This window comes from Mus musculus, chromosome 16 (assembly GCF_000001635.26).
Source record: "Mus musculus strain C57BL/6J chromosome 16, GRCm38.p6 C57BL/6J".
Taxonomy (NCBI): Eukaryota; Metazoa; Chordata; class Mammalia; order Rodentia; family Muridae; genus Mus; species Mus musculus.
The window spans coordinates 9,971,799-9,996,879 of NC_000082.6; the positions used below are offsets into that span (position 1 = coordinate 9,971,799).

The 25,081-nt window shown below is 47.5% G+C and overlaps 1 protein-coding gene across 2 annotated transcripts in view; it reads right to left on the minus strand.

The window, feature by feature from the left end:
* Nucleotides 1–24,285, minus strand: part of Grin2a (glutamate receptor, ionotropic, NMDA2A (epsilon 1)) — a 428,183-nt gene extending 403,898 nt beyond the window's left edge. The window contains exons 1-3 of one of the 2 annotated variants that reach the window (NM_008170.4): nt 23,025–24,015; nt 22,261–22,451; nt 20,322–20,753 (exon numbers count right to left, since the gene is read on the minus strand). In NM_008170.4, the coding sequence (NP_032196.2) occupies nt 20,322–20,735 (414 nt within the window). In that variant the 5' untranslated portion in view covers nt 20,736–20,753; nt 22,261–22,451; nt 23,025–24,015. Of the gene's footprint in view, nt 1–20,321; nt 20,754–22,260; nt 22,452–23,024 lie in introns of both variants that reach the window. The other variant, XM_006521795.4, reaches the window with a different exon arrangement.
* Between the last annotated feature and the right edge of the window lie 796 nt (nt 24,286–25,081).

Below are 25,081 nucleotides of genomic sequence, written 5' to 3' on the forward strand. Positions count from 1 at the left end.
ACAAGATACAGCAGCAAGATATGCAGCAGCAAGAAACAATAATGTATGGAGAGCAAATGTCCTCCGACATAGTCTAGCAGAATTCTGAGATGGCATAAGACGTGGTTCAAATGCTAGAATAATTTTCCTAGGGTGTCTTGTTTTTAAAGTTTTACTTTATCTTTTTAATATTCTCTGTCTCTCTCTGTCTCTGTGTGTGTGTCTCTCTCTTTGTGTGTGTGTGTGTCTCTTTGTGTGTGTGTGTGTGTGTGTGTGTGTGTGTGTGTGTACTGAAGCCAGGAGAAGGGGTCAGATGCCCTGGAGCTGGAGCCACAGGGTTTCTGGGCCACGCAGTGTGGGTTCTGGGCACTGAACGCCCGTTCTCTGGAAAAGCAGCATATTCTCCTAACTGCCTCGCCAGCGCTCCACCCCACTTAGGTTGTCTTTTATATACAGAAAAATTAGACCTTTTCTACAAAATCGAGGCTTGACCAGCAACGGTCATCAGCTTCCACTTTGGTATCCTCGAGTCAAGCCAGGCACAACTCCAAGCTTCCTCTCTCATTGTCATGGTTACTACAATGGCCGCAGCCAATCTTGGATTTGCTTGGTAATTTCAACCTTTCAAAAAGTCTTCAAATTCATTAACTAGAAGCTCCACAAGATCCCTGAACTGAAGACATCAAAGCTTCATCAGATTTTCAATGGAACAACCCAGTCACAGAATGGCCTCCAGCCTTCTCCCAAGTAAAAGTTTTATCCAAGCAAGCAGGTAGATAAATGCTGAGGCTCCACATCCAGACCTTCCTGCCAAGCAAACACCGCACCAGAAAGACACTGTATCTGCCCTCCATCCTGAGACGTCACAATGCATCGGAGGTAAACCCATCTCAGATCCCTTCTCACCCCACCAAAGACAACCAAGACAGCCAGTACAGTGCTGGTCTGTGGAAGGGAGGGCAGTAGAATGGAAGAGAAAATTGAGACAAGTTGCTAGAACAAGACACCTGGCAAAGCCAAGAATGTGGCTCACACCATTCCCATACACCCCAAATTAGCATCCACATCAAGAAGAGTTGGGGTTAAAATGCAAACACCCCATGTTCCAACCACAATCATCTACATATGGTTCCCCATACGCACCCTGTACTCAGCCGCCCACATGTCTTTATTCATGCTGTTCTCTCCGGCTGTAGAAGCTCTGAGAAATTATTTGTTTTTGCCAAAGTTAACATTTAACATGGATATAATTATCATTCAACTCCATGGATATCATGTGTCAATCTTTCTGGTTATCTCCACTATTAAAGACCCTACAGAGGGCTAAAAAGACAGATAAATGGGTGAAGTGTTTACTGTGCAAGCATGAGAACATAAGTTCAAATTCCTAGAGTCTATGTAAAGCCAGACACAATACCACTCAGATCTATAGGCCTTGCAGTCCTATAGGGAGATAAGAGGTGGAGACAGGCGAATCCTCAGGAGCTCAGGGGCAAACTAGGTTCTGACCTCTTCATGTGCTTCTTGGCACATCGGTGCCCATTCTCACACACATATCATACATGCCCAAGCAGGAATCTTTCTAAACCTGGCTGTCCATCAAGCTGTTCTTCCTCCCAGACTCTCACCGACTTCATTCTGCTTTAGCTTCTCTGCTCATCCTCGAGCTCCATCACCTTTCTTGACTTGATCGTCAGCTTGTAAAAGGCTTTGCCAGACAAGCTCACTCTTCCCCTAGTCAAATGCACTTTACTTTCTTGACAAGAAAATCGTCCTGAAACTGTCATGCTTCCAAAGATGGTACATCCAGACTCTGGAATGTTCCTCAGCATTAAAAACAAATTAGCTATCAAACCTTGCAAAGACATGAAGGGATCTAACACGTGTACCAGTAAAAGAAACTAATCTGAAAGGTTATTTTGTTATGGAAAAGGCGAGGCAGTCTAAAGCTCAATGTCCACTGAGGTCAGGGAGGAGGGAACCAGCTACAGGCAGCACAGAGAGGATGTTTATGGTGATGCAAACGTTCTCTGCAGCATTATCATGAGTGTGTCATTGTAAATGTGTCGAAACCTATGAAAGATACAACACCAAGAAGGAATCTTCAAGAAAACTATGGGCTTTGGGTGGCATGTCCCATTACTGTATACTCATCAATTGTGGCAAATATAAAGTGCCTACCATATTAGCAGGAGGACGTTTGTCAGCCCCCCAGCATGTGCCCTAAAACCCACATGTGCCAGTGCTTATCTGTAATCCCAGCCCTGGGGTGCCCAGCAGCCTAGACTAACCAGTGAGCTTCAAGTTCAATGATGGAGCTTGTCTCAAAAAGAAAAGATGAGAAGCAACTAATGAAGACACCTAAAGTCAACCTGTGACCTATGCATGTGTGCACACACATGTATATGTGTGCACACACACATACGAATGAAAAAAAAAGAGTTTTTCTATCAAACAGATTTGGGATGTTATATTAAACAACACTGGGCAGTAGCACATTCAGCCTTGACCAGATCCCATGCCCTGGAAATACCTAAGAGGTTCATAGTCTCAGACCCCCGAGACTCTGTAGAGAGTTGAAACGCTTTTCTGGAGTAGAAGAGAACCGTCCAGAGTTGCCCTTGGGAGTGCAAAGCTAGCACACATTACACAGCAGGGAGAGGACTGAGTTGAGGCTAGATAGGTCATCAAGAGTCAGATATATATCAGAGGAAATGGATACGTGTATGGTCATGAGTTTACACTTTCCCTGAGGGTAGTGTAGTAGCTTGATGAGTTTTCAGTGGGACGTTTCATGACCATCCCCCATTATAGAATATGAGTGTTCTTGCTGGTGTTGTCACCAGCAGCAGTAATCCACACCTGATGATACAAGAGACCCCTGAGCTGAGAAGGATGCACTTCAGCAAACCCCTGGTTTTCTCTGAACATCATCTTCCATACCCTTGAGTGGTCCTCACTAACGGCAGCCAGCCGTCCCTACCCATGGATTCCATATACATAGATTGAACCAACTGCAGGTCAAAAATATTGGGGGAATATATATCTGTACTAAATAAATAGAAACCTTCTTATTGTTATCCCCTAAGCAGGACAGCATGACAACTATTTATGCATACACTTTGTGTTGCTTGGGTATTGCATGTAAGTCATCCACAGAGAAATTAAGGCACATGGGAGGCTTACATGTACATGCTACAGAGCCTGTAAGAAATCTGCACATCCCCAGACCCTCCATGGGCAACAAAGCTCTTTCAGCATCTGGTAGCACGGGCATCCTGGATATGACTCTGGTTCAAGATGTGAGCGCTTAGCTGCCATTCCAGCACCACCATGCCTGTTTGCTGCTATCTGCCCACCTAGCTCTGCAACCGTGAGCTCCAAATCACAGCTTTGTTTATAAGTTCCCTTGATTATGCTATTCTGTCACAGCAATAGAGAAGTAACTAAAACCGCTCGTGAGAGCATTGCAAGAGAGTTAACTGAAGAGAGAGGACTACCATCCTACAGGCTAGGTGCCCAGTGGGATAAAAAGCGAAAAGAAACATCCAGCTAAGTGGTGGTATTTCCCATTCTTCAGTGGCCCATCCACCATGAGCATGCTTCCCAAACCCAACCTCACTACCGACTCACCACAGGCCCAGAAACATGGAGTCACACGACTAATGTGTCACACTAACACATGCACATGACCTGGTTTTACCATAATTACCCAAGACTCCCAGCCACATTTACCCTGTGAGGTTCTGGAAGTTACATCTCATTGGCTATACTTGGTGAGTTTGGTTTTTTGTTGTTTTTATTTGATTTTGTTACTTGCTTGTTTGTGCTCTAGGCTGGCTTCAAATTTGCTGTGTAGCCAAGAACATCCTCACAAAATGCCACAAGGCCTGTAACCTGTGCCCCCTGCAAGCCCACTGGGACAGGACTCTTTATCTGGCCCCCTGTCCAGTCCCCTGCTGGGAAGCCATCCATTTTACAGCAGAGACAAGAGCTGGGCAAGACCTTGTACTAAGATGGGCAGCCACAAAACCCCTGACAGCCTTCAAAATATTTATTAGTTCTTAAAGCTTGAAATTCTTTCACTGTACTTGGAATCCATCATTATCTTAGGTTTTCCCCCCATTCACACAATAAGAACTGCCAAAGAGATTGAAACACACGACACCTGGGAACATAAAAACTAAATGAAAATGCACATCACGCAGGTGTTGGAGAAGCAAATTAAAATCATAGGATAACGGTTTCATCTAGCCAATTAGAGATGTCTTATGTTTCAAGCACTTATGAGTAAGATGGCAGATTCTTCAAGACATCATTAATGGAGATGAGATGTCCAGATGTTCAAGGGTTCTGGAAACCCCTGAATGGGTTCTTATTTGGGTACTGGAGAGATGGCTCAGCCACTAAGATCACATAATGCTCTTACAAAGGACCTGAGTCAGGCAAGCACCCACATCAGGCAACTTGCAGCCACCTATAACTCCAGTTCTAGGATATACAACATCTTCTGGCCTCCAAACACACACACACACACACACACACACACACACACACACACACAGGTATGTGTATGTATGTATGTATGTACGTACGTACGTACGTATGTATGTAATACTTTGAGATTGGCGTGACAAAGATTACAAACAACCTGGGAACTTCTGTAACTGTGCATTAGGCAGAAGCACCAGGAGGTCCATGTGCTCACAGACAGCACAAGGGAACCCAGGAATGTTGAACACATAGGGTTGTCACTTCAAAGGAAGACATGTATAACCTGTTTTTCACCCAGAAGGCTTAGGAAAGGAGGTGGTCCACAGCCTAGGCGACTCCAGTGCTATTTGTAGGGCTAGGCTATACCTGGATCTCCCAGGCTCCCACAGCCAAGTCAGGAGGTGTCTAGTAGCCCAGATAATTTCTTCACTATCTGTTTGACTGAGACCAGACCCTCCCCAGACCCTTAAGGTAGCACATGTAGCCTATTTCTAGAACCTATCTTCTTAGAAGAAATGACACGTACTTAGAGAAGAGTTTCAATGTAAACATCCTCTTGCACACAGGACTGTGTTACACCAGGAATTTTTTTTTTCCCAAAGTGTACTGTACTTCGTATACCTACGATAAACTGCCTTGGGTCAGACTCTAGAAGTTGAACCAACACTGGCTACTGAGTCATATTGGACTGATCTCTTTCTGGCCCTGTTGTTTGCAGAGCCTCCCACGACTGTATATGTCAACATGCATGTGCTTTGCATGTGAGGTATAAGGGGAAAGACTAGAAAGAAATGTAGCAGAGTGGTACCAGCTATCTGTAAATGGTAGGATTTAAACAACGTTTATCGTCTTTATACTTCTCTGAACTTCTATGTTTGATTATTATATTGGCAGGTTGTGAAGTTTTTCTTTTGTGACCTGATTTGGAGGGGTAGGTTGTTCTAGTGTATGTGTGTTTCTGAAATGGGGTCTTGATTTGTGATTCTCCTGCCTCCACCTCCAAAGTACTAGTCCTGGAAGTAAGGCAAACACACCATGGCTGGTGCTGCAATTTGACCGTAACCACAATTGGCTGAGGAGGTGGTCCAGTGGGTGGACATTGACATTCACTTAGCATCTTACCACCTGTCTTCCAGCTCCAGCTCTGAAGAGAAAAAAAAGGATAATCAGTGCTTAAAGTTCTTATTGTCGTGAGGTACACTCTTGCCTATCTACAAGTGAGACCATGATACCAGGGTCCGCTGTGTAGGAGCGTGGAGAGGGCAGCTGAAGGTGCAGATGGAGTCAGAGTGGTTGTTTGTGGACGTGGGTCACATCATTCCACTCTCTCTGCTTCTGAAATGGGTTCAAAACCGTCCATGATTCTTTTTTAAAAAGTATGCTTTAATATTGCTAAATAGGAAAGAAGGGAGGAAAGGAAGTGGGGTGAGAAGAGGAGGAAGAAGTGGAGTAAAGTGGAAAAGGAAGAGGAAGAAGAGGAGAGAAGGAAGAGGGGGAAGGAAAGAAAGAAGGCAGGCGGGGAAAAGTTAGTGCCAACTAACAAAAACAAAACCAATATTGGTTTATTAAACTGCCATTTTAACTATAAACTCTGGTCTTTCCAAGGCCATTTTCAGAGTCTACTGGGGCTCACCACATGCATGGCCAATGATACAAGGGCCCAGGAGATCAGTTGCCTTTGCATATGGCTCTGGTTTCAACTGACACTGCATCCCCTGGCCCTAGAGAAATCTCAGCTTTGAAAGGATCATCCTGGCAAAGCTGACCTCTTCTCAGCCCTTGGACTCGGGGCATATAAGGCAGTGTGGACTGTAAATAGCACCCAGTCTTCAAGCAGGGTGATCCTAATGTGAAGAGAAGATAGAGTAGGAGCCACTCCGCTATTTGTAACAACAGAAAGCAGCCTAAAGCTTGGTGGTTTTGGTTGGAAGAAATGCCATCCCGAGGAAAACTTGAAAGCTATCAAATGTTACTCATGCCTGGCAGCCTTGGGAAGCTGGGTAAGGAGAGAGAAAGGCTCTAGCTGAAATCAACTTACAGTATACCAGCCTTCTCTGTCTGCTGCACATCCCTGGGTACAAAGCAGAAGGTGACCCCCCAGGGGACAGCAGCCTGCTTGGCATCAGTTCTCCAGTCTACCTCTAAGCACACTCAGAGATTTCTAGATTCAACAGCCCCACTCTGCTCTGCCACCTGATTGTAGCCAGGGGCTACCCTGATGTGTCACATGATGCTGTGCTGTAGTTCTAAATCTCTACCAACCGGGTTATGGGTTACACCAAAGCAAACATTCATCTCATGTCCACAGAACATTTTCACCCAAAATGCAGTTTCAAAACTATGAAGTGGGCTGGAAAGATGGCTCAGCAGTTGAGGGCATTTACTACTTTTGTTTGTTTGGTTGGTTTTGGTTTTGGTTTTGTTTTCAAGACAGGGTTTCTCTGTGTAGCCCTGTGTACTGGCTAGTTTTGTGTCAACTTGACACAGCTGGAGTTATCACAGAGAAAGGAGCTTCAGTTGAGGAAATGCCTCCATGAGATCCAACTGTAAGGCATTTTCTCAATTAGTGATCAAGGGGGAAAGGCCCCTTGTGGGTGGGACCATCTCTGGGCTGGTAGTCTTGGGTTTTATAAGAGAGCAGGCTGAGCAAGCCAGGGGAGGCAAGCCAGTAAAGAACATCCCTCCATGGCCTCTGCATCAGCTCCTGCTTCCTGACCCGCTTGAGTTCCAGTCCTGGCTTCCTTGGTGATGAACAGCAGTATGGAAGTGTAAGCCAACTAAACCCTTTCCTCCCCAACTTGTTTCTTGGTCATGATGTTTGTGCAGGAATAGAAACCCTGACTAAGACACCCTGGCTGTCCTGGAACTCACTCTGTAGTCCAAGCTGGCCTCAATCTCAGAAAGTGTGTTGGATTTCATCCATATCCCAAGTCCTAATTTAAAAACATATAATGAGTTTGAGATATGCAGAATTTCGGAACAAGAGCAGGTGAGAGGTTCAGGAAATAAAGGCAAGCGCCTTTATTTCCTGATGACCTGAACTCACTCCCTGGGACCCACACAGCAGAGAGAGAGAGAAAGGGCTTCCATGGGTTGTCCTCTAACCTCCAGTGACATACTCCCACCCACACATGCACACACATTACAAATAAGTAAATATAGTAAAAAAAAATTAAAAACCCTAGATGTGGCCCAGCCCCAGCTTTTACCCTATTCCTGACAGTCACTGTTAGCTGAGTGTTACCCAGACAGGCTGGTTCAGACAGCATGGGCTAACCTATGCATCCAAGGATGATCTTAAACTTCTCATCTGCCTGCCTTTACCTTTCAAGTCCTGGAACTACAGGTGTGTGCCACTACAAGCAGCTAGACTTTACACATTTGTAAAATACTGCATTGGTGAACAGTACATCTAAAAGTCAGGTTCAGCACTGTCCAGTGTTCGTGGTCCCGATGAGTTGGAAAAGCCATCTCGCCCTTTCCAAAACCGGTGCAAATTCTTCTTAACCCCACGGAAGATGTTGAGCAAAAGCACTAGCTTTCACTTATAAGCTGAACAGGTTCCAGAGACTTGGTATTTGTCCTTCATGGTGTCTACAGTTAATTAAAAGGTCAGCAAGAAAGATTTCAGGGCTCAGCAGGTGCTTGCTCCCCAGGCTGGTGACCTGGGTTTGATCCCTGGGACCCACGTGGTAGAAAGTGTGAAGTAATTCCCACAAGTTCATCAGCTGTCTTCTGACCATCTCAGGTGTGTGCCTACGCACATACACACAATAGATAGATAGATAGATAGATAGATAGATAGATAGATAGATAGATAGATAATAGATAGATAAGCTATTAAACACTTAATGTGTTGAATTTTCTGTAAGTAAAGATGAGGTAACCACCTACAAAAATTACAAAAAAAAAAAAAAAAGTTAACTGTGAATAGAAGGACCTGTCATTGACTTGACTACGTGTGTGTGTGTGTCTGTGTGTGTGTCTGTGTGTGTGTGTCTGTGTGTGTGATTGGCTTGACTATACATATACATATATATTTCACCATATGTGTATGTGTGTGTGTCCATGTACACCTCAAATACACAATTTTTATTTATCAGTTCTATATCAGTAAAGCTGGAGATGACCCTGAAGTATAGACTATGGCATAAGTTCATAATTTTTAAAAGGGTTTGGATTTTAATTTCATCACCAGCATCTTAATCATGAAAGATAAGTAACCAATTTTTTTTAAACTCTGTTGTCCATATTGGCAGTTGTGTGTGTTGATGCTAGTCCCAAAAACGCACTGAACTCACAATCATGTACTTAGAAGGGAACTAAAATAAACAAAAGAATAAGGATAACAAACCTACATTCTAGCTGTGTGATTCTCAACAAAGCCTGCAGCCCTCTGGGTCTTTATTTCCTCATCTGAGCATAGAGTTTCTTTGAACAAATGTTTCTGGGGCTGCCAGGTTCCCACTGAGTCATTAATCCCTGGCAGGGTTACATGAGAAATTCTATGCAATGTTCTACACTGCAAGCCCCGATACCCAGTGCAGACATAAGGTCCAATTGGGGGAGGCATTTAGTGCAAAGGTCAAAGAGATCATTTCCTCCTCCAGCTGCTTCTGTAGCACCCACACTCCACTGCTGGTTTACCAGTGTAAGAATAGAATCTGATGGTTCATTTTTCAGAGGGCCCTCAAGCCAGCTTAGGTCCAGACACAGATGATCTGAAAGCATTAGACCCCTGCTGACAAGCCTGAGCTCCTCCCACGCACCCTAACTCTATACTCCTTTCACAAGAGAATCAAAAGGTTAGAGAAAATTACCAACAGCCAAGCTTGCCTAACGACCTGAAGACTCACCTAGCAGGCTTTACAATAAACAGCAAAGTGTAGACAGAGCCCACAGGTATGGGGTTTTGTTGAGAAGGAAGCAGGCAGGCTTGTTGAAGAAGGCTTCAAAACTGCTCTCTTCACACAAGCAGTGCCCCAGCCATTCTTGGCTGGTATCTCAACTTGGCAACATCATGGATAAACTTCCTTTCCCTACTGAGTGCCCAGTGCTCTTATCATGAAGTGGGGAATCTTTGCTTCTCATACCAAGACGAAGTTCACAGTGAGTCCTAAGAGGGCAGGGTTGGTTCCTGTCTGGCCTCCGGAGGAAGAAATGACCCATTCTATGCTGGCCTCTTAGTTTTGTGAAGACTCAGCTCCAGTGTCTCACAGGAAACATCTTTAGAGCCCTGCATTACTTTTAATCCCCAATTTGTAGTTGCTAAAAATACACATTGGTGAGAAACTCAAGCACAAATGTAAACACAGTATGTTATATGTTAGGACGAGTTTGGGATGAGCCAGGCACTGACCAGTGGCACTCCTCAGCCTCGACTCCAATCAACATTCAAAATCAATCTATCTTTCTCTCTCTCTCTCTCTCTCTCTCTCTCTCTCTCTCTCTTTATTAGATATTTTCTTTATATACATTTCAAATGCTATCCCAAAAGTTCCCTATACCCTCCCTCCACCCTGCTCCCCTACCCACCCACTCCTGCTTCTTGGCCCTGGCCTTCCCCTGTACTGGGGCATATAAAGTTTGCTAGACCAAGGGACCTCTCTTCCCTGTGATGGCCAACTAGGCCATCTTCTGCTACATATGCAGCTAGAGATACGAGCTCTGGGGGTACTGGTTAGTTCATATTGTTGTTCCACCTATAGGGTTACAAACCCCTTCAGCTCCTTGCATGCTTTCTCTAGCTTCTCCAGTGGGGGCCCTGTGTTCCATCTTATAGATGACTGTGAGCATCCACTTCTGTATTTGCCAGGCATTGGCATAGCCTCATACGACACAGCTATATCAGGGTCCTCTCAGCAAAATCTTGCTGGCATATGCAACAGTGTCTGGGTTTGGTGGCTGATTATGGGATGGATCCCCGGGTGGGGTAGTCTCTGGATAGTCCATCCTTTCATCTTAGCTCCAAACTTTGTCTCTGTAACTCCTTTCATGGATATTTTGTTCCCTATTCTAAGGAGGAATGAAGTATCCACCCATTGGTCTTCCCTCTTCTTGATTTTCTTGTGTTTTGCAAATTTTATCTTGGGTGTTCTATGTTTCTGGGCTAATATTCACTTATCAGTGAGTGCATATCTAATGACTTCTTTTGTGATTGTGTTATCTCACTAAGGATGATATCCTCCAGATATATCCATTTGTCCAAGAATTTCATAAATCCATTGTTTTTAATAGCTGAGTAGTTCTCCATTGTGTAAATGTACCACATTTTCTGTATCCATTCTTCTGTTGAGGGACATCTGGGTTCTTTCCAGCTTCTGGCTATTATAAATAAGGCTGCTATGAACATAGTGGAGCATGTGTTCTTATTACCAGTTGGAACTTCTTCTGGGTATATGCCCCAGAGAGGTAATGCTGGATCTTCTGGTAGTATTATGTCCAATTTTCTGAGGAACCTCCAGACTGACTTCCAGAGTGGTTGTACAAGCTTGCAATCCCACCAGCAGTGGAGGAATGTTCCTCTTTCTCCACATTCTCGCCAGCATCTGCTGTCACCTGAATTTTTGATCTTAGCCATTCTGACTGGTGTGAGGTGGAATCTCAAGGTTGTTTTGATTTGCATTTCCCTGATGATTAAGGATGTTGAACATTTTTTCAGGTGCTTGTCAGCCATTCGGTATTCCTCAGTTGAGAATTCTTTGTTTAGCTCTGAACCCCATTTTTAATGGGGTTATTTGAATTTCTGGAGTCTAGCTTCTTAAGCTCTTTGTATATATTGGATATTAGTCCCCTATCAGGTTTAAGATTGGTAAAAATCCTTTCCTAATCTGTTGGTGGCTTTTTTGTCTTATTGACAGTGTCTTTGGCCTTACAGAAGCTTTGCAATTTTATGAGGTCCCGTTTGTCAATTCTTGATCTTACAGCACAAGTCATTGCTGTTCTGTTTAGGAATTTTTCCCATTTGCCCATATCTTCGAGGCTTTCCCCTGCTTTCTCCTCTATTAATTTCAGTGTCTCTGGTCTTATATGGAGGTCTTTGATCCACTTAGACTTGAGCTTTGTACAAGGAGTTAAGAATGGATCAACACTCAAAATCTTAAGACCCAGATGCTAACGTTGGTCCAGTGCAGTAGCCTGTCTCCAACAGACTCCAGTATTTGGACATCTGGTTCCCAGTTGGTGGAGCTATTTGGAAAGGTTATGGAACCTTTAGGAGGCTGAGCCTAACTGGAGGAAGTGAGTCATTGCTGGTGAGCTTTGAGGTTTTATAGCCTGGCCTAAAGCTACTGCCACCAAAAAAGCATAACTGTTGTCATGCCTCCCAGCCATGATGAATTTGGTTCCTATGGAATCATATGTGAAAGACACCTTTTCTTCCACTAAATTGCTTTTTATAATGGCATTTTTATTGCAGTGGCAAAAAAAAGCAGCTGATACACCCATTTTACAGATGAAGACACTGTGGTTCATTCTTTAATGACTTCCACATTTGCCCAGCTACCAAGTGGTGAAGCCTGAATTTAAAGCCAGGTGGTCTAACTCAAGAGCCAACCATTGGATCATGGCATTCTCGAAAACATTAAGACATCTTATGCCTACAATATCACTATTCACATTTTGATAAGCTTCTTGCCAGTGTTTCCTTGTAGGCCAAGAAAATTCCTAGAACCAGAAGGGGTCTTAAAGAAGATATCAACCAGACTCCTATTTTGCCAAAAGAAGGAAGGGGATTGAGAAAGATGAGTAGTTGTCCCAAAGCTACACAGGTATGTGGAGATGGAACTCAGGTCCTCTGACTCTTGGCTAGAGGTTCTCTGAGCTCCTCCAACTCAAGCTACTTAATAACAGTATGCAGAGGGCTGTGCAGAACAGGGCAGAAGGCCTGCACATAGCCAGGCAAATGTCTCAAGAGAATAACACTGGCGCATGACAACACTTGAACCAAGAAGGAGTAGCCCCCGGGGGGATGGTCCAGTGGATAAGAGCACTTGCTGTGTAAGTGTGAGGACCTGAGTTCAAGTCCCCAGCACCTAAATAACAGTGTCTGTAACCCCAGCACTGGAGGTGGGCAGAGAGAGACTCAAGGCTTGATGGAGCTTGATGAAGCCAGTCTAGTCAAAATTGTGAGCTCCAGATTCAGCAAGAGAACCAGTCTCAGGGGAATCCTGTGAGGAGGTGACAAATAGGGCAGACCATCAGACTGTCTCCTCTGGCCTTTGCACTTGAGTAGACTCTCACGTAAAGAAAGGGAAAACAGGAAGGAGGAAGGAAGGGAGGGAGGAAGGGAGGGAGGGAGGGAGGGAGGGAAGGAAGGAAGGAAGGAAGGAAGGAAGGAAGGAAGGAAGGAAGGAAGGAAGGAATTATTAACAGAGTATAGATATTTATTTTACTCACAAGCACCAGAGGTTTTGATTCTCAAAGCCTTCAGAACCAATCTCACTACAAAAGTAGCAGTAAGGGTGGGGCAGAGAGAGAGAGAGAGAGAGAAGGAGAGAGCCTATCCTGTCAAAAGATGATAGGTGGGGGGAATGACTTATCTTCAGCGAACAGTTGCCATGGAGAAGTGGCAGTGTGGCCAGGCCTTAGTTTTTTTAAGCTATGATTTAAACTTTAAAGTGTTGGTAACTAATTGAAATTGGAAAGATAAAGGCTGTGGAGGTCTGAATGTAACAAAACACCCAGTTAATGGCCCTACGACAGCTCCCTCCTCTGCGTGATGACCTCCTTGCAAGATGAGTCAGTAGATGGCAGTGACTCTCATCACAGACCCAAGATTCACTCCTGCCCCCTCCCTTCCCCCTCCCTCTCCACTCCACCCCTCTCTCCTCCCTTCCTCTTTTCCCATTCACTCAGTCTGGAGCAGCAGTTTCCATCCGAGGCTACCAGAATGAAGACTAGCACAGCCCTCAAAGCATAACACCACAGCCACAGAGGGTCAAAGCCATTCCCAAGAAGCCTGGGAACTATTTGGAGAGTTACTCATGCCTTCTGAGATGCTGCCTGCTGCTCCCTGGTGATTTGTGTGGGAGGGAGTGGATGACTGCCTCTGACATGGCTTCTCCATGTGGCTAGAGATAGGCTTCCCACCCTCCCCAGTTCCCTATGGATGCCGCAGCAGCCGCTGAGTGGGCTCCTCTGACACTCAGATCTGCATGTCTGCCCTTTCCCTGAGCCTTGGGTATTTAATGGTGACAGCCAATCACACACTCACATCCAACTCAGGAGCTGCCAGGTTGCAAGAGCAGTAACTTCCCCTGCCTACCACTGAGCTGTCACTTAACACTCTTCAAGGGGTTTCATGTGCAACCCCTAATTCATGCTAGTACCCAGGGTGTCTAGTTATTATCTCCTGTTCGAGAGAGAAACAGGATTGACACACATGCAGGAAATCAGTCCACACTTAGGGGAAAAAAGAGCCCTGAAGCACACTGTGACAGGTTTGTCCATCCAGAAACTACAGTGAACTGGGGCCAGAACAATGACTTCATGAATTCAATCAATAAGCACTTACCAAATAACCAAAGTGAAGGGCATTGTCCAAGCAGGCATACCCATGACCCAACATGACAGTGTGTAGACATGGGGGAATGGAGGGACAGCTCAGCCAAGTACAGTCTGAACAGACGGCAGCCATTTAAAATCAAACGCAAGCATCCCAAGAACATGTAATCAAGTTTTAAAAACATAAAAGCAGGTTGGGAAATAAAACTAGCTCAAAACTACAGAAAACATATTCCAGTCTCTTCCTCCTGCTGCCTCTGAGACACAAAATGTATACAGGTGTTTCCATTTTGCTTTCATTTATACAGTATTTCTTAGGAATAAAGAAAAACAAGAAATCAAAGATCAAAAGAACAGAGGACTGGGCCAGGGAGATGGCTCAGCCAGACTTGAGCTCCCTCTCCCAGAACCACGTGAAAATCCTGGTGTGCACACTGGCAATCCCGGAACTCCCACAGGAAGGTGTGAAGTAAAGAACGGAGACAGGAGGCAAGAGCATCATCTGAGCTCAAGGGTCACTGCCATGGGGACACTGTGGCAGAAGCCAGGTGGAAGGGAAGAGCCGACTTCCAAAAAGTTGTCCTCTGACTTCTACAGACACGCATATACACACCCAGCAGTCACACACACACACACACACACACACACACACACACACGCACGCACACACACACGCACACACCCAACAGTCACACACACACCCAGCAGTCACACAGTGACATGTATGTGTACACAGTCACACATATACAGACACAGTCACACTCAGTCACACATACACATAGTCACACACAGTCACACATACACACACACAGTCACACATAGACACATATGCACACAAACACAAAAATATTACATAATTAAAAACTAAAGATAGAGAAGAGTCCCTAAAAATGCATGAACTGAAAGATTAGAGAGGGAACCCGGGTACAGCTCCATGCAGAGCACAGGCCGAGAGAGCACTTACAGGTTCCATTCCCAACCCCCGGAGGGGGACCACAGAAGAAAGGGAAGGGAAGAAGCAAGATCCACAGGTTCAAGGAGGAAGATCAAAGCCATGTGATCCACAGGGAGATGGCTCTAACACAAACCATGTGAGCACAGGTATTAACACCCACAGAAAGGTGGGTGCAAGAGACACTCCTCCACAGAGAGGAGGCAGCAAGACTGTGTCACTACCCACAAACAAGACTGGGCCATCTGCACCATCCCCCAGGAGTTGCATCCCAGGAGGCCCCTGCCTGTGTGGAGGAACCATAAGAAAGTCACCAACACCGATGGGTCCAGACTACACTGTAAGTCAAGAAGAGAAAGAAGAACATTCCTGACTGAGCTGTTGATAGGAATTCTGGTTTACAGAGATGTTCCCTGTCCCCCAACAACTGGAGAGGAGGCTGTCCCTGAATCTGTTGCCTGCCTATGGATCCCATTTCCCTAACTGGGCTGCCTTGTCTGGCCTCAGTGGGAGAGGAATCACCTAGTCCTGCAGTGACTTGATGTGCCAGGGGGTGGGGTTGGGGGGAATAGCAGGGGAGGGATACAAAGGAAATGGGAAAAGAAACATGTATCCTGTGCCAAGGGTGCAGCTTGATGGGAGAGCACTTGCTTAGCACACATACTGCCCTGACTTTCATTCCCAACACCACAGGTTCTAGTTACATATGTTTGTGCACACGTATATATGTATGTAACAAACAAAACCAAAGTAAAGAGTGCTATCTATATAAGGGAGTGTATGGGAAGGGCTGGCAGAAGGTAATTGGCAAGGGTTAGAGAAAGAAAAGAAATGATGTAATTCTATTTCAATTCAAAATAAAACACGTTTGCTCTGAAAATAAGCTCACAAAGAAAATACAAAGTATAGGGAAGCTTGGTTGAGAAAGTACAGCATAAAGCCATGTGTGTGACGAAGAGAGGGCAGTCCAAGAGAGTAGAAAGAAGCAATACGAGAGAAGGTATCCAGCAGATAAGCCAAAGAGTTCTCCAGAACTAAAAGCACTGAGTCTTCTGGTCAAACATCTCGGATTATAGAGCACAAGAACTAATAAAGTAAACCTAGCATAACTCAGACTACAACCCAGCACACTGTTCTTAGAAGAAACATACCCACATCTTGCCTCAGTTAATCTCGCTGATAAAATTTACAGTGAGCTTTTATTTCCTTCCTTAAACTTTAACATACTTTCTAAGTGTTCTACAATGAAAAGACATTATTTTTATAGTGTCTATGGAGGAGAATTCATTATTTCAAAACACATATATACATAAACACTTTTTTTTTAATCTGCCCTCAAAGACTTATATTCTAAGTAAATCAGGTGCATGGCACACAAGGAACAATACTCAAGGGTTCCTCTGGTCCCCACATGCAGCACACACATGCACACACGACTACAGATACACACATGCGCACATGTGTGTGTACACAGATACACACACACACAATAAACATACAAGGGCTGGAGAGATGGCTCAGCAGTTAAGAACATTTTGTTGCTCTTGCAGAGGAACCAGGTTCTGTTCCCAGCATCCACGTGATGCCTCACAAGCATCCATTACCCGAGTCCAGCAGGCATGCCTGTGGCGAGCATTCATACATGCTGGCACAACACACACATAAAGTGAATAATTAAAAATAAGCATACCAAATAAAATCTGAACAATGACTGGCACGGAGAGATGAAGTAGATAAAATATGAACACAGCCTTTTCTGCCGGGGGGCCGGGAAAAGAAGAATTTGGGGATGGTGAGCAGAGATGTCTAGGTCTAAGCAACTTTCTGGGTTTCCTGTGCAGCATGAGTCTGTCTCACTTGGACAAAGGAAGATGCAATGAGAGCTATATCTACACCAAGCTAAATGTTCATCTCTAACTTAATGATATTGCAAGCCTACCTGCCCACTGATAGAGCCCAAATCAATGCATTTACTGTGGAGTAAATTAAATTAATACCTCAAACACCTGTCACTTGACACCACTGCATTTAGTATGGTCACAAGCCTGTGGGTTGAGACCCTGAACGACCCTTTCACTTGAAAGCCATGGATATTTACATTATGATCCATAACGTTAGCAAAACTACAGTTGTGAAGTAACAACAAAAATAATTTTAGTTGGGGCTGGAGAGATGGCTCAGCGGTTAAGAGCACCAACTGCTCTTCCGGAGGTCCTGAGTTCAAATCCCAGCACCCACATGGTGGCTCACAACCATATGTAATGAGATCTGACACTCTTCTGGTGTGTCTGAAGACAACTATGGTGTACTTATATATAATAATAAATAAATGTAAATAGAGAATAGATAGATAGATAGATAGATAGATAGATAGATAGATAGATAAAATAAAAGAATTAATTTTAGTGTTGGGGTCGCCTCAGAATGAGGAGTCATGTTAAAGGGTCACAGAGTTAGGTAGGTTAAGAACTACTGCTAAAAACCTTGTTCAAGGGTGAAGGAGACTGAGAGAAAGGTCAAAGTGGCGCATGCCTGGACCTTGAACCTGTCCATGTGTATGCGCACATGTGCTCGTGTGTGTGTGTGTGTGTGTGTGTGTGTGTGTGTGTGTGTGTGTGTGTCCCTTTTATCTGATAACCAACTGTTATCACATTGTCAAACGTAAAGACCATAGGTGTGTTCTGGGGGACATTACCCAACTGGAGTCTCCTTATCGGGTCTTTTTAGTGTGGGGAGGTTGAGGCTTTCTGGTCACAATACTGGGAGAACACCTAAGTGAGGCAGTTTTAGACAACATCCCATGACTAGTTCCATAAAGCTAAATAAAGTCCACTGAATGTTAAGCAGTAACACAAACAGGTGGTAAAGAGATATGACAAACATATGCATTCCTAATGAAGGAATGGCTGTTTGCATCTTAGACACTTCTTTCCTTTTTAAACACATCCAGGCTTCTCCAAATACTACCCTCCAAACCCACTCCTCCCTGTGCCACCTGCCCCTCCTCTACATGAGACCCAGCACATACCCAGTGGTGTCTCTGTCCACTTGAGTGATCTCCTCCCATCTTGACTCATCTCCCTCCATGTCTAATACAATCAGACCTGTGGAAATCTCTCCTAGGCCAACTCTGGGAAGTCCCAGCTTGGTGAGAAGCCAGGCCCTCTGGTGTGCTTGAACAATAGGTGCTTCCATCCTCTCGTCTTTCCTGCTGTCCGATCTCTCTCTGGTCTTGTCTTCTCTGGAAATGGCCTTACACATCACCCTCTTGCCATTCCCTGGTCCTTTTTTTCATCTAAAGAGCACTCTTAAGAAGATGCCATGACAGCTAGATCATCAGAGACCACTATTTTATGGATCAAGGTTGCTTGGTAGCCAAGGCCATAACATACCAAGGTGTGCTTTCATTGGGTCCGGTGAATCAAGAGAGACCCTTCCCAGCATACTTGCCACCTCATAGTCAGAAGAAAGATCCAAAGGCTACACAGCCCTCCCAATCTCAAGCCACATTCCCAGGTCACCTGGGAGCAGAATTCTCTGATGACTCTCACTGTGTAGCCCTGGCTCTACTCAGGGATCTGTCTCCTGAATGCTGGATCAAAGGTATGCACCTTTTCATATATATATATATTCTGCTGGACCTATTCATTTTATGTGCTGTTTCTATAGTTAAACCCTTTAAATGGAAGGTCAATGATGATACTTAGGTCTCACCATCCAATCCCATTCCCCTCTACTAAATAGGAACCACCATGCTCCCTCTTGGTGCCTCTTGAGAAGGGCGGTCTCTTCTCAACTGTATAAGCACTCTAGGCTGATTCACTGTCTCTCCTCATGGCTTGGTACCTCATACGTAATCAAACTCATGTCTTGTTCCGTTTAAATAAGGAATGATGATGTTAAAGGTTAGGTTTGATTTTCCTGTATCACAGCTAGAGACCAGATGAACAGGCATCTATTTTCATCACCCATTGTGTAGTCTTGGTGAAGTTGCCTAACAGCCCTGTGCATTGGCCACTTTGTCTGAGAGTTTCGGGTGTTCTAGCAATGCTAAGGTCCTACGCAGTTCTGATATGACCAGAACACTGTAAGCAGAATCCAGTCATCCCCTGCTTTCACTAGACCAGTGAAGGAGCCCTCTGAAGCAGAGAGGGGACTGTGCCCTCCCATGAAGGTCCTGCTAGCAAGGGCTATTTGGAATCAATGTTCAATCAGATACTGGACCAGCAGTGTTTTCACTGCTTGTGCCACAGCCCAGGAGACCCAGGAGGGTCACTGAGCACTGAACAGAGATGAACTGCAGTGTTTTAAGACAGACAAAAGGAAAGTGCTGTGACAAATATCCACCCATTCTCCAGTTTTAGCCTGCTACCTAGGGAGCCCTCTCCAGCTGCCAGCATTAAATATAAGCACCCAAGCCCTCCTGAGGCATCTGTGGGGTTGTGGCGCTCTCTCTCTCTCTCTCTCTCTCTCTCTCTCTCTCTCTCTCTCTCTCTCTCGTTTCTCCCTCACAGCTTCCTTCCATCTCTGGCCTTCAGCATCATTCCTAGCAAGTTCTCCTAACATCCTATTCAGCCGGCAAACCTCTTCTCCAAGCCAGTGCCCCAAAGAAAGCCAAGAAAGTCAGACACATTTTCTCTCATCTCTGAAAGTCAACTTCCATACTAAGATCCATCTTCCAAAACTTTCCATTTGAAAATCTTCGGAAGCCCTGTAGTGACTTCGTCAGCCCACGTAAGAGCTACAGAAGGGAACCTCCAGGCTCTCCAACATCCTGGGCCTGGAGTTACTTCTCTGCACACATTCCTCTCCCTAGAGCAGAGTTTCGCCCACATGCCTCTAGCCCTAGGGCTCTTGGTCTCCCACCTCCACTCCTTAAGTCTAGGCTAGCACAAATCTGTCCGCTTTCGCGTTTTTTTTTTTTTCTAAAAACCTCAATACCCATCTTTAGGTTTTGTTTGTTTAAGTAGTAGCAGGTTTAATCACTTTACCGAAGAGAGAAAAGTGGAGATTCTGGTAAACCTGGCACTGTAGGAATGGGGCCATATTGACCCGAGTGTTCCCACACTTGTCTTTGAGCTCCTTGAAAACATCCAAACATTCCATCACCACCCACTGGCCTACTGTTGTGTTTTCTGTCCTCATCCTGGAACACCAAGGAGCATCTGAGTACCCCATCTTCAAAACCAAAAGCAAAGGGTTTCCATCATGTCTGGGTCAGACAGACACCGAGCAATTCTCACAAAGGTCAGAGGCCACTTAACCTGCTTTCGAATTGAGTATATGTGTACAACTGAATAGGAGATGTACCCCACCCCACCCCCGCGAGGTGGCTGCCATTTGTAGAACAACCCCTCCAGGACCCTGGCAGTCCATCTCCTCCTGGCCTTACCTTGTCAGCCATGATCATAGATGCACCCCCATGAATGCCCAAGATGGGGATGAAAGTCTGTGAGGAGATAAAATCCAGCATCTGAGCCACAGCCTCTTGGTCCGTATCATCTCCAAACACCAAGCCATGGATGCGCGCCCCGGACATGAGGTCGCACACATGCGTGATGAGGCTCTTAGGGTCAGTGCGGTTCATCAATAACGCCACCACGTTCACATCCAGGGGCAAGCCGGTTGCCTGCTCCGGGCCCCACAGATTTCGAAGTTCGCGTTCTGTCACGTCGTGGCTGTGACCCAGCAGCACCGCAATGTTCAGCGCTGGAGTACCCTTCTCCGCCGCCGCGTTCTGCGCCGGACCGTGCCAGACCAGAAGGGCCGGCAATACCAGCAAGGTCCAGTAGCCCAGTCTGCCCATGGTCGCCACTTAGGGTCCCTGTAAGGTGGAGGAGAGCGAGAGGCAGGTGGTGGTCAGTGAGGGGCCCAGGAAACAGGATAGACTGCCCCTGCACCCGCTCTGAGAGTCGAATGTGAAACCCGACACCAGCTCTGACTGTTTTTGTCACTCTTTAGAATACTCATCCTTGATGCCATCCACATTCTTCGACCCATGTCCATCTCCACGTATCAGTCCAAGCCGAGCTATTTTGCCATCCCTGTCCCCAAGCCCATCCTGGCATCCTCCTTCCTTCTCTCTTGTCTCCAGCTGACTCCCTCAATCCCATCTGGGTCCAAATTCCACACAAGATTCCCCAAATTTGACGCAGACAACAGCTCCTAGGCTCCCAGAGAGCCATGAACCCCACTACCACCCACAATCAGAAGCCCAGGCCAAGCCCTCTTTGCAACCCTCTCTCTCCGCAAGTGCGTGGACCAAGTTATCGACCCCGCCCCCTGCTCAGGAGCAGCGAACTCCGGACTAGCCCTAGCGTGAGAGGCGGTGCCTGCATACTGCAGCCTGAGTCTGTGGCGAGCCTACAGGGTTAACTGACCCCACCCCCTGGGAGCTCGCCCAGTGCGCCACGGAGCTCGCCCAGTGCGCCACAGACCTTGCTCCTTTAGTGGCACCCACCAGCTGCAGATCCCGCACCCCCCCCCCATGCGAGGGTTACAACAAGCGCTTGAAAGTGTAGGTGCTCTTTGTGACCCCGGGCTCTCAGGTGCACAGGGGAACTTGAGGCCGGACTCCCCACCACTACCTTGCTGGGAGAAGCTCTATGTCAAGCCTCCCTGGACCCGCCCCCTACACACGGGTACGCACAAGCAACATACAATCTCATGCCGTGTGAAATGCTGAATTCTGGAGAGTAGGAGCTCTGCCTTCCACCCCCACCCTAACACCCCGCAAGTGGGCCAGCGCGTGGGAGCTGGCAAAGAACGTGCGGGGGTGGGGGTAGGCTCCCAAAAAGCTCTCAGATAGATGAGGAGTGTGCATCCCCTCCTCAGTCTTTCCACTGCAGACCCTGGAGCCAAATCTTAGATGCACGTGGGCAGTGGGCTGCACACGCTAACAGACACGCGCGCTTTTCTGCGCATATCCCCAGGCCGCCTTAGAGATGCCCACGGCCAGCTGGAGCCTTCAAACGTCCTCAGACGGTGTGCACACAAGCACTGTGCCAGGTGCACAACAGTGCTTGCCTGAAAATGCCTGTACGGTCGTGCACGCGTGTACAAGCGCGCGCCCTTCGGCTCGGGTGTTGTTGCACCCCGGGGGAAGTTGGGGCAAACTCCAGCCTTGGCTTTTTAGGGTGAGCAAGGTGGAGTGCAGGGCCGCAGCGCCACCTGGTGCTCCTCCAACGCCTCGCCATTGGGCTCTCCCTCTCCAGTTTTCTCTCCCTCGCTCTTTTCCCCCCATCTCCCTACTGAACCCTCTCCTCTCTCTTCACCGGTTGAGCCTATATCCTCCCAGGCCCGGGAAGTCCGTATCACCAACTAGGACGTACCTGTAGCCGGAGAAGGTGGAGGATGCAATGGGGCGTGCTGCGCGCACGAGCATCTCGGCCGCCTCAGCAGCCACCAGGTTTAGCGGGTTCCCGCATGCTGCGGCCCCTGCGTGCTCCCCTGGCTGTCCCGCGCTGTCCGCATCACCCCCACGGGGGGCGGCTATCCCAGCCGGAGGCTCTGCAGCAGGGCTCTAACCGGGGCGGAGGAGAGATGGAGAGGCAGGGTCAGCCCACCAGTGCTAAGGGAAGGTGGGGGGAGGGATGCAGTCTGCAGTGCTCACAGCCCCCTTATGCACCCTGGGGGCTCGACCAGAGAGGGAGCTGGAGCTTGGTGCCTATGACACCCTCGGTGCGGGTCTTCACTTCCTGTGGCTGATAACCAGAGCTCCTTTCAGGGACGCACCGGAGAGTGGAAGCCCCAGGTTGGCCACCCACGAGAAGCTTAGTGGGAACCTCCACCCTCACCCCCTACCACCACCTCGGCGCCCGGCTACTGGGAGTTGTGCGACCAGGAGCTGCTGAGCCTGGGGTGGGGGGTGGGGGGCAGGAAAGGAGGGGGCGCTGGCTGAGTTTGCTATGAGCCGGGAGGAGAAGAGGGGGAGGGAAGGACGCGGGCTCCCGCGGTCCCGGATCCCCGAGGGAGGTGTGATCACTCCCACGTAGCGACCCTCTTGTGCGTCCTGCCGCCCCCTCCTATCCATACCTTCCCCCCACCAGCTTCTCACAGGGCCCTCCCAGGCTCGGCGTCCCGCGCCAGCACTCACCGCAGCCTCTCTCCACATAGTTCTCAGCAGTGGCCACCCCTGGTCATCTCCAGGGCTGATTGCTGCCGCCGCGACTCTCAGAGCTCATCCGGCCCCATGCTCAGGCACAGCACCCCAGGAGCCTCTCTCCTAGAGCCCTGGCTCAGCTTTATGCTCCACTCCGGACAGCGGCTGCCAGGTCCTCTGAGCGCGCCTGGACACCCTCTCCGCAGTCCTGCTCCTGCTTGGCGTGCGTGAGTGTGTGAGTGTGTGTGTGTGAGTGAGTGTGGGAGCGCGCGCGCGCGTGTGGCCGGGGATCCCCGCGGTCCCTGGCGGAGAAGGGCGCAGGCAGAGGACCGCAGCTCCCTCCTGGCCCTTTCGCTGAAGGGCCAGCTCCGAGCTGGGCGTTCGGTTCCTCACTTGGTCAGCGGGAGCCCAGGAAAGAGCCTGGCCACCGCGGTTCACAACACTGGAGAAGCCAGGATCCTAGGGCACGCTTCTGCTGCGGTCGCCTAGGAGGATAGAGGAAAGCAGAGGCGCCCACCACAGCAACTTAGGACTTGTTCTCAGCCAGCGAGACGCAACGCAGCAACCCCCGCGCAATCCGACGTTGTTTGGAGCTCTGGTCCGCCTGCAGCCGCCCACCCCGGAGGCGGGCCAAGGCAGACCCCGCAGTCCCTAGGCGGCGACGCGGAGCGCGGCCACCCTCTTCTGGAGCGCACGGCGGCAGCGGAACAAGGCCGACCTAGGTGTCTGGCTGGTGACGGGGGGAGCTTGCGGTGGCGCGCAACCTTGGTGCTGAAACCACGCTCTCCGCCCGCTCCCGGGCGTCTGGTGCTGCTGAAGAATCAATTATTCAGATCTCTGCTACGGATTCCTCCTCCTCCAGTGCCTGGCGCTGGGTGCAGCAATCTCTGTTCCACGCAAGGCACGCCGACACGCACACACCCGCCCAGGATGCTTCTCTCAATGCCTCACCACCCTGATATGGGAACCCACTCTGATGTCAGAGAGCCGGGAGCTTAAAATCAGAAACATATATACTCTCTCCAAGCACAGACACGCGTGCGCGCGCGCATACACACACATACACACACAGACGCGCACCCACAGACACACATACACACTTGCTGCTTCCTTCTCTAAGTTGTTCGAGACAAAACGTAACCCTGTGGTTGCCTCTTCTAAGTCACCAGAACGGATAAGCCAAGAGCCTGGGGCTAACTGGCTGTGAAAACTGACTGGCTCCAATTCTAGCAGCTGGGCATGAGGCTCCTTGTTAGATGTCTACATTTGACCTTTGTACGGTCAGTCACTTGAATCCCAACACCTGTCTCTGCCTTTCTTCCCTTCCCTTGATGCCTCATGTCACCTGGATGTTTATGCTCCAAATGCATATGTTAAAATCCTAAGTATTAAGAGTACTGGCCTCCACAGTGATTAAGTCATAAGAATAGAATTGCATCCGGATCTTTATTTAAAAAAAAAAAAAAAAATCTCAGAGAGCTAGCCAGCTAGCCGGCTAGCCAGCTCCTAGCCCAGCCAGAAGCTGCCCCTAACAAACACAGAGCCTACTTCACCTTGTTCAGAGAACCAACTGTAAGAAACTTCTTGGACTCCTATACTGAGTAGTAGCTTTTGTTATTGCAGGTCTGCCAAACTCAGGAGTCACCCTCCTCCTTTAATGACTGATAATCTGAAAAAGCAGGCGAGCAACAGCAGTAAAAATAAATAAATAAATAAATAAATAAATAAATAAATAAATGCCATTTCTCAGGGTTATTTTGCAATAAAAAGACAATGGTCAAAGATTTAACAAAACCTGACACGTAGTAGGTACCCAAGAAAAAATGAGAGCCCTCTAAAGTAACTCATCCAGGGGGGATCGATATGGCTACAGAAAGGAGCCCCTGGTCCTGGAGACCCGTGGGTTTATTGTGGAGCTGATGTTGTGTGTGGAATACCCTGGGGTTTTACACAAAAGAAAACAAGGAAGCAGACAGAATCTGGACGGTAAAGGAAAAGGGGATGGGGGTGGGCAATGTGATACAACAGAGGCAGAAACTGGAGCAATGGTC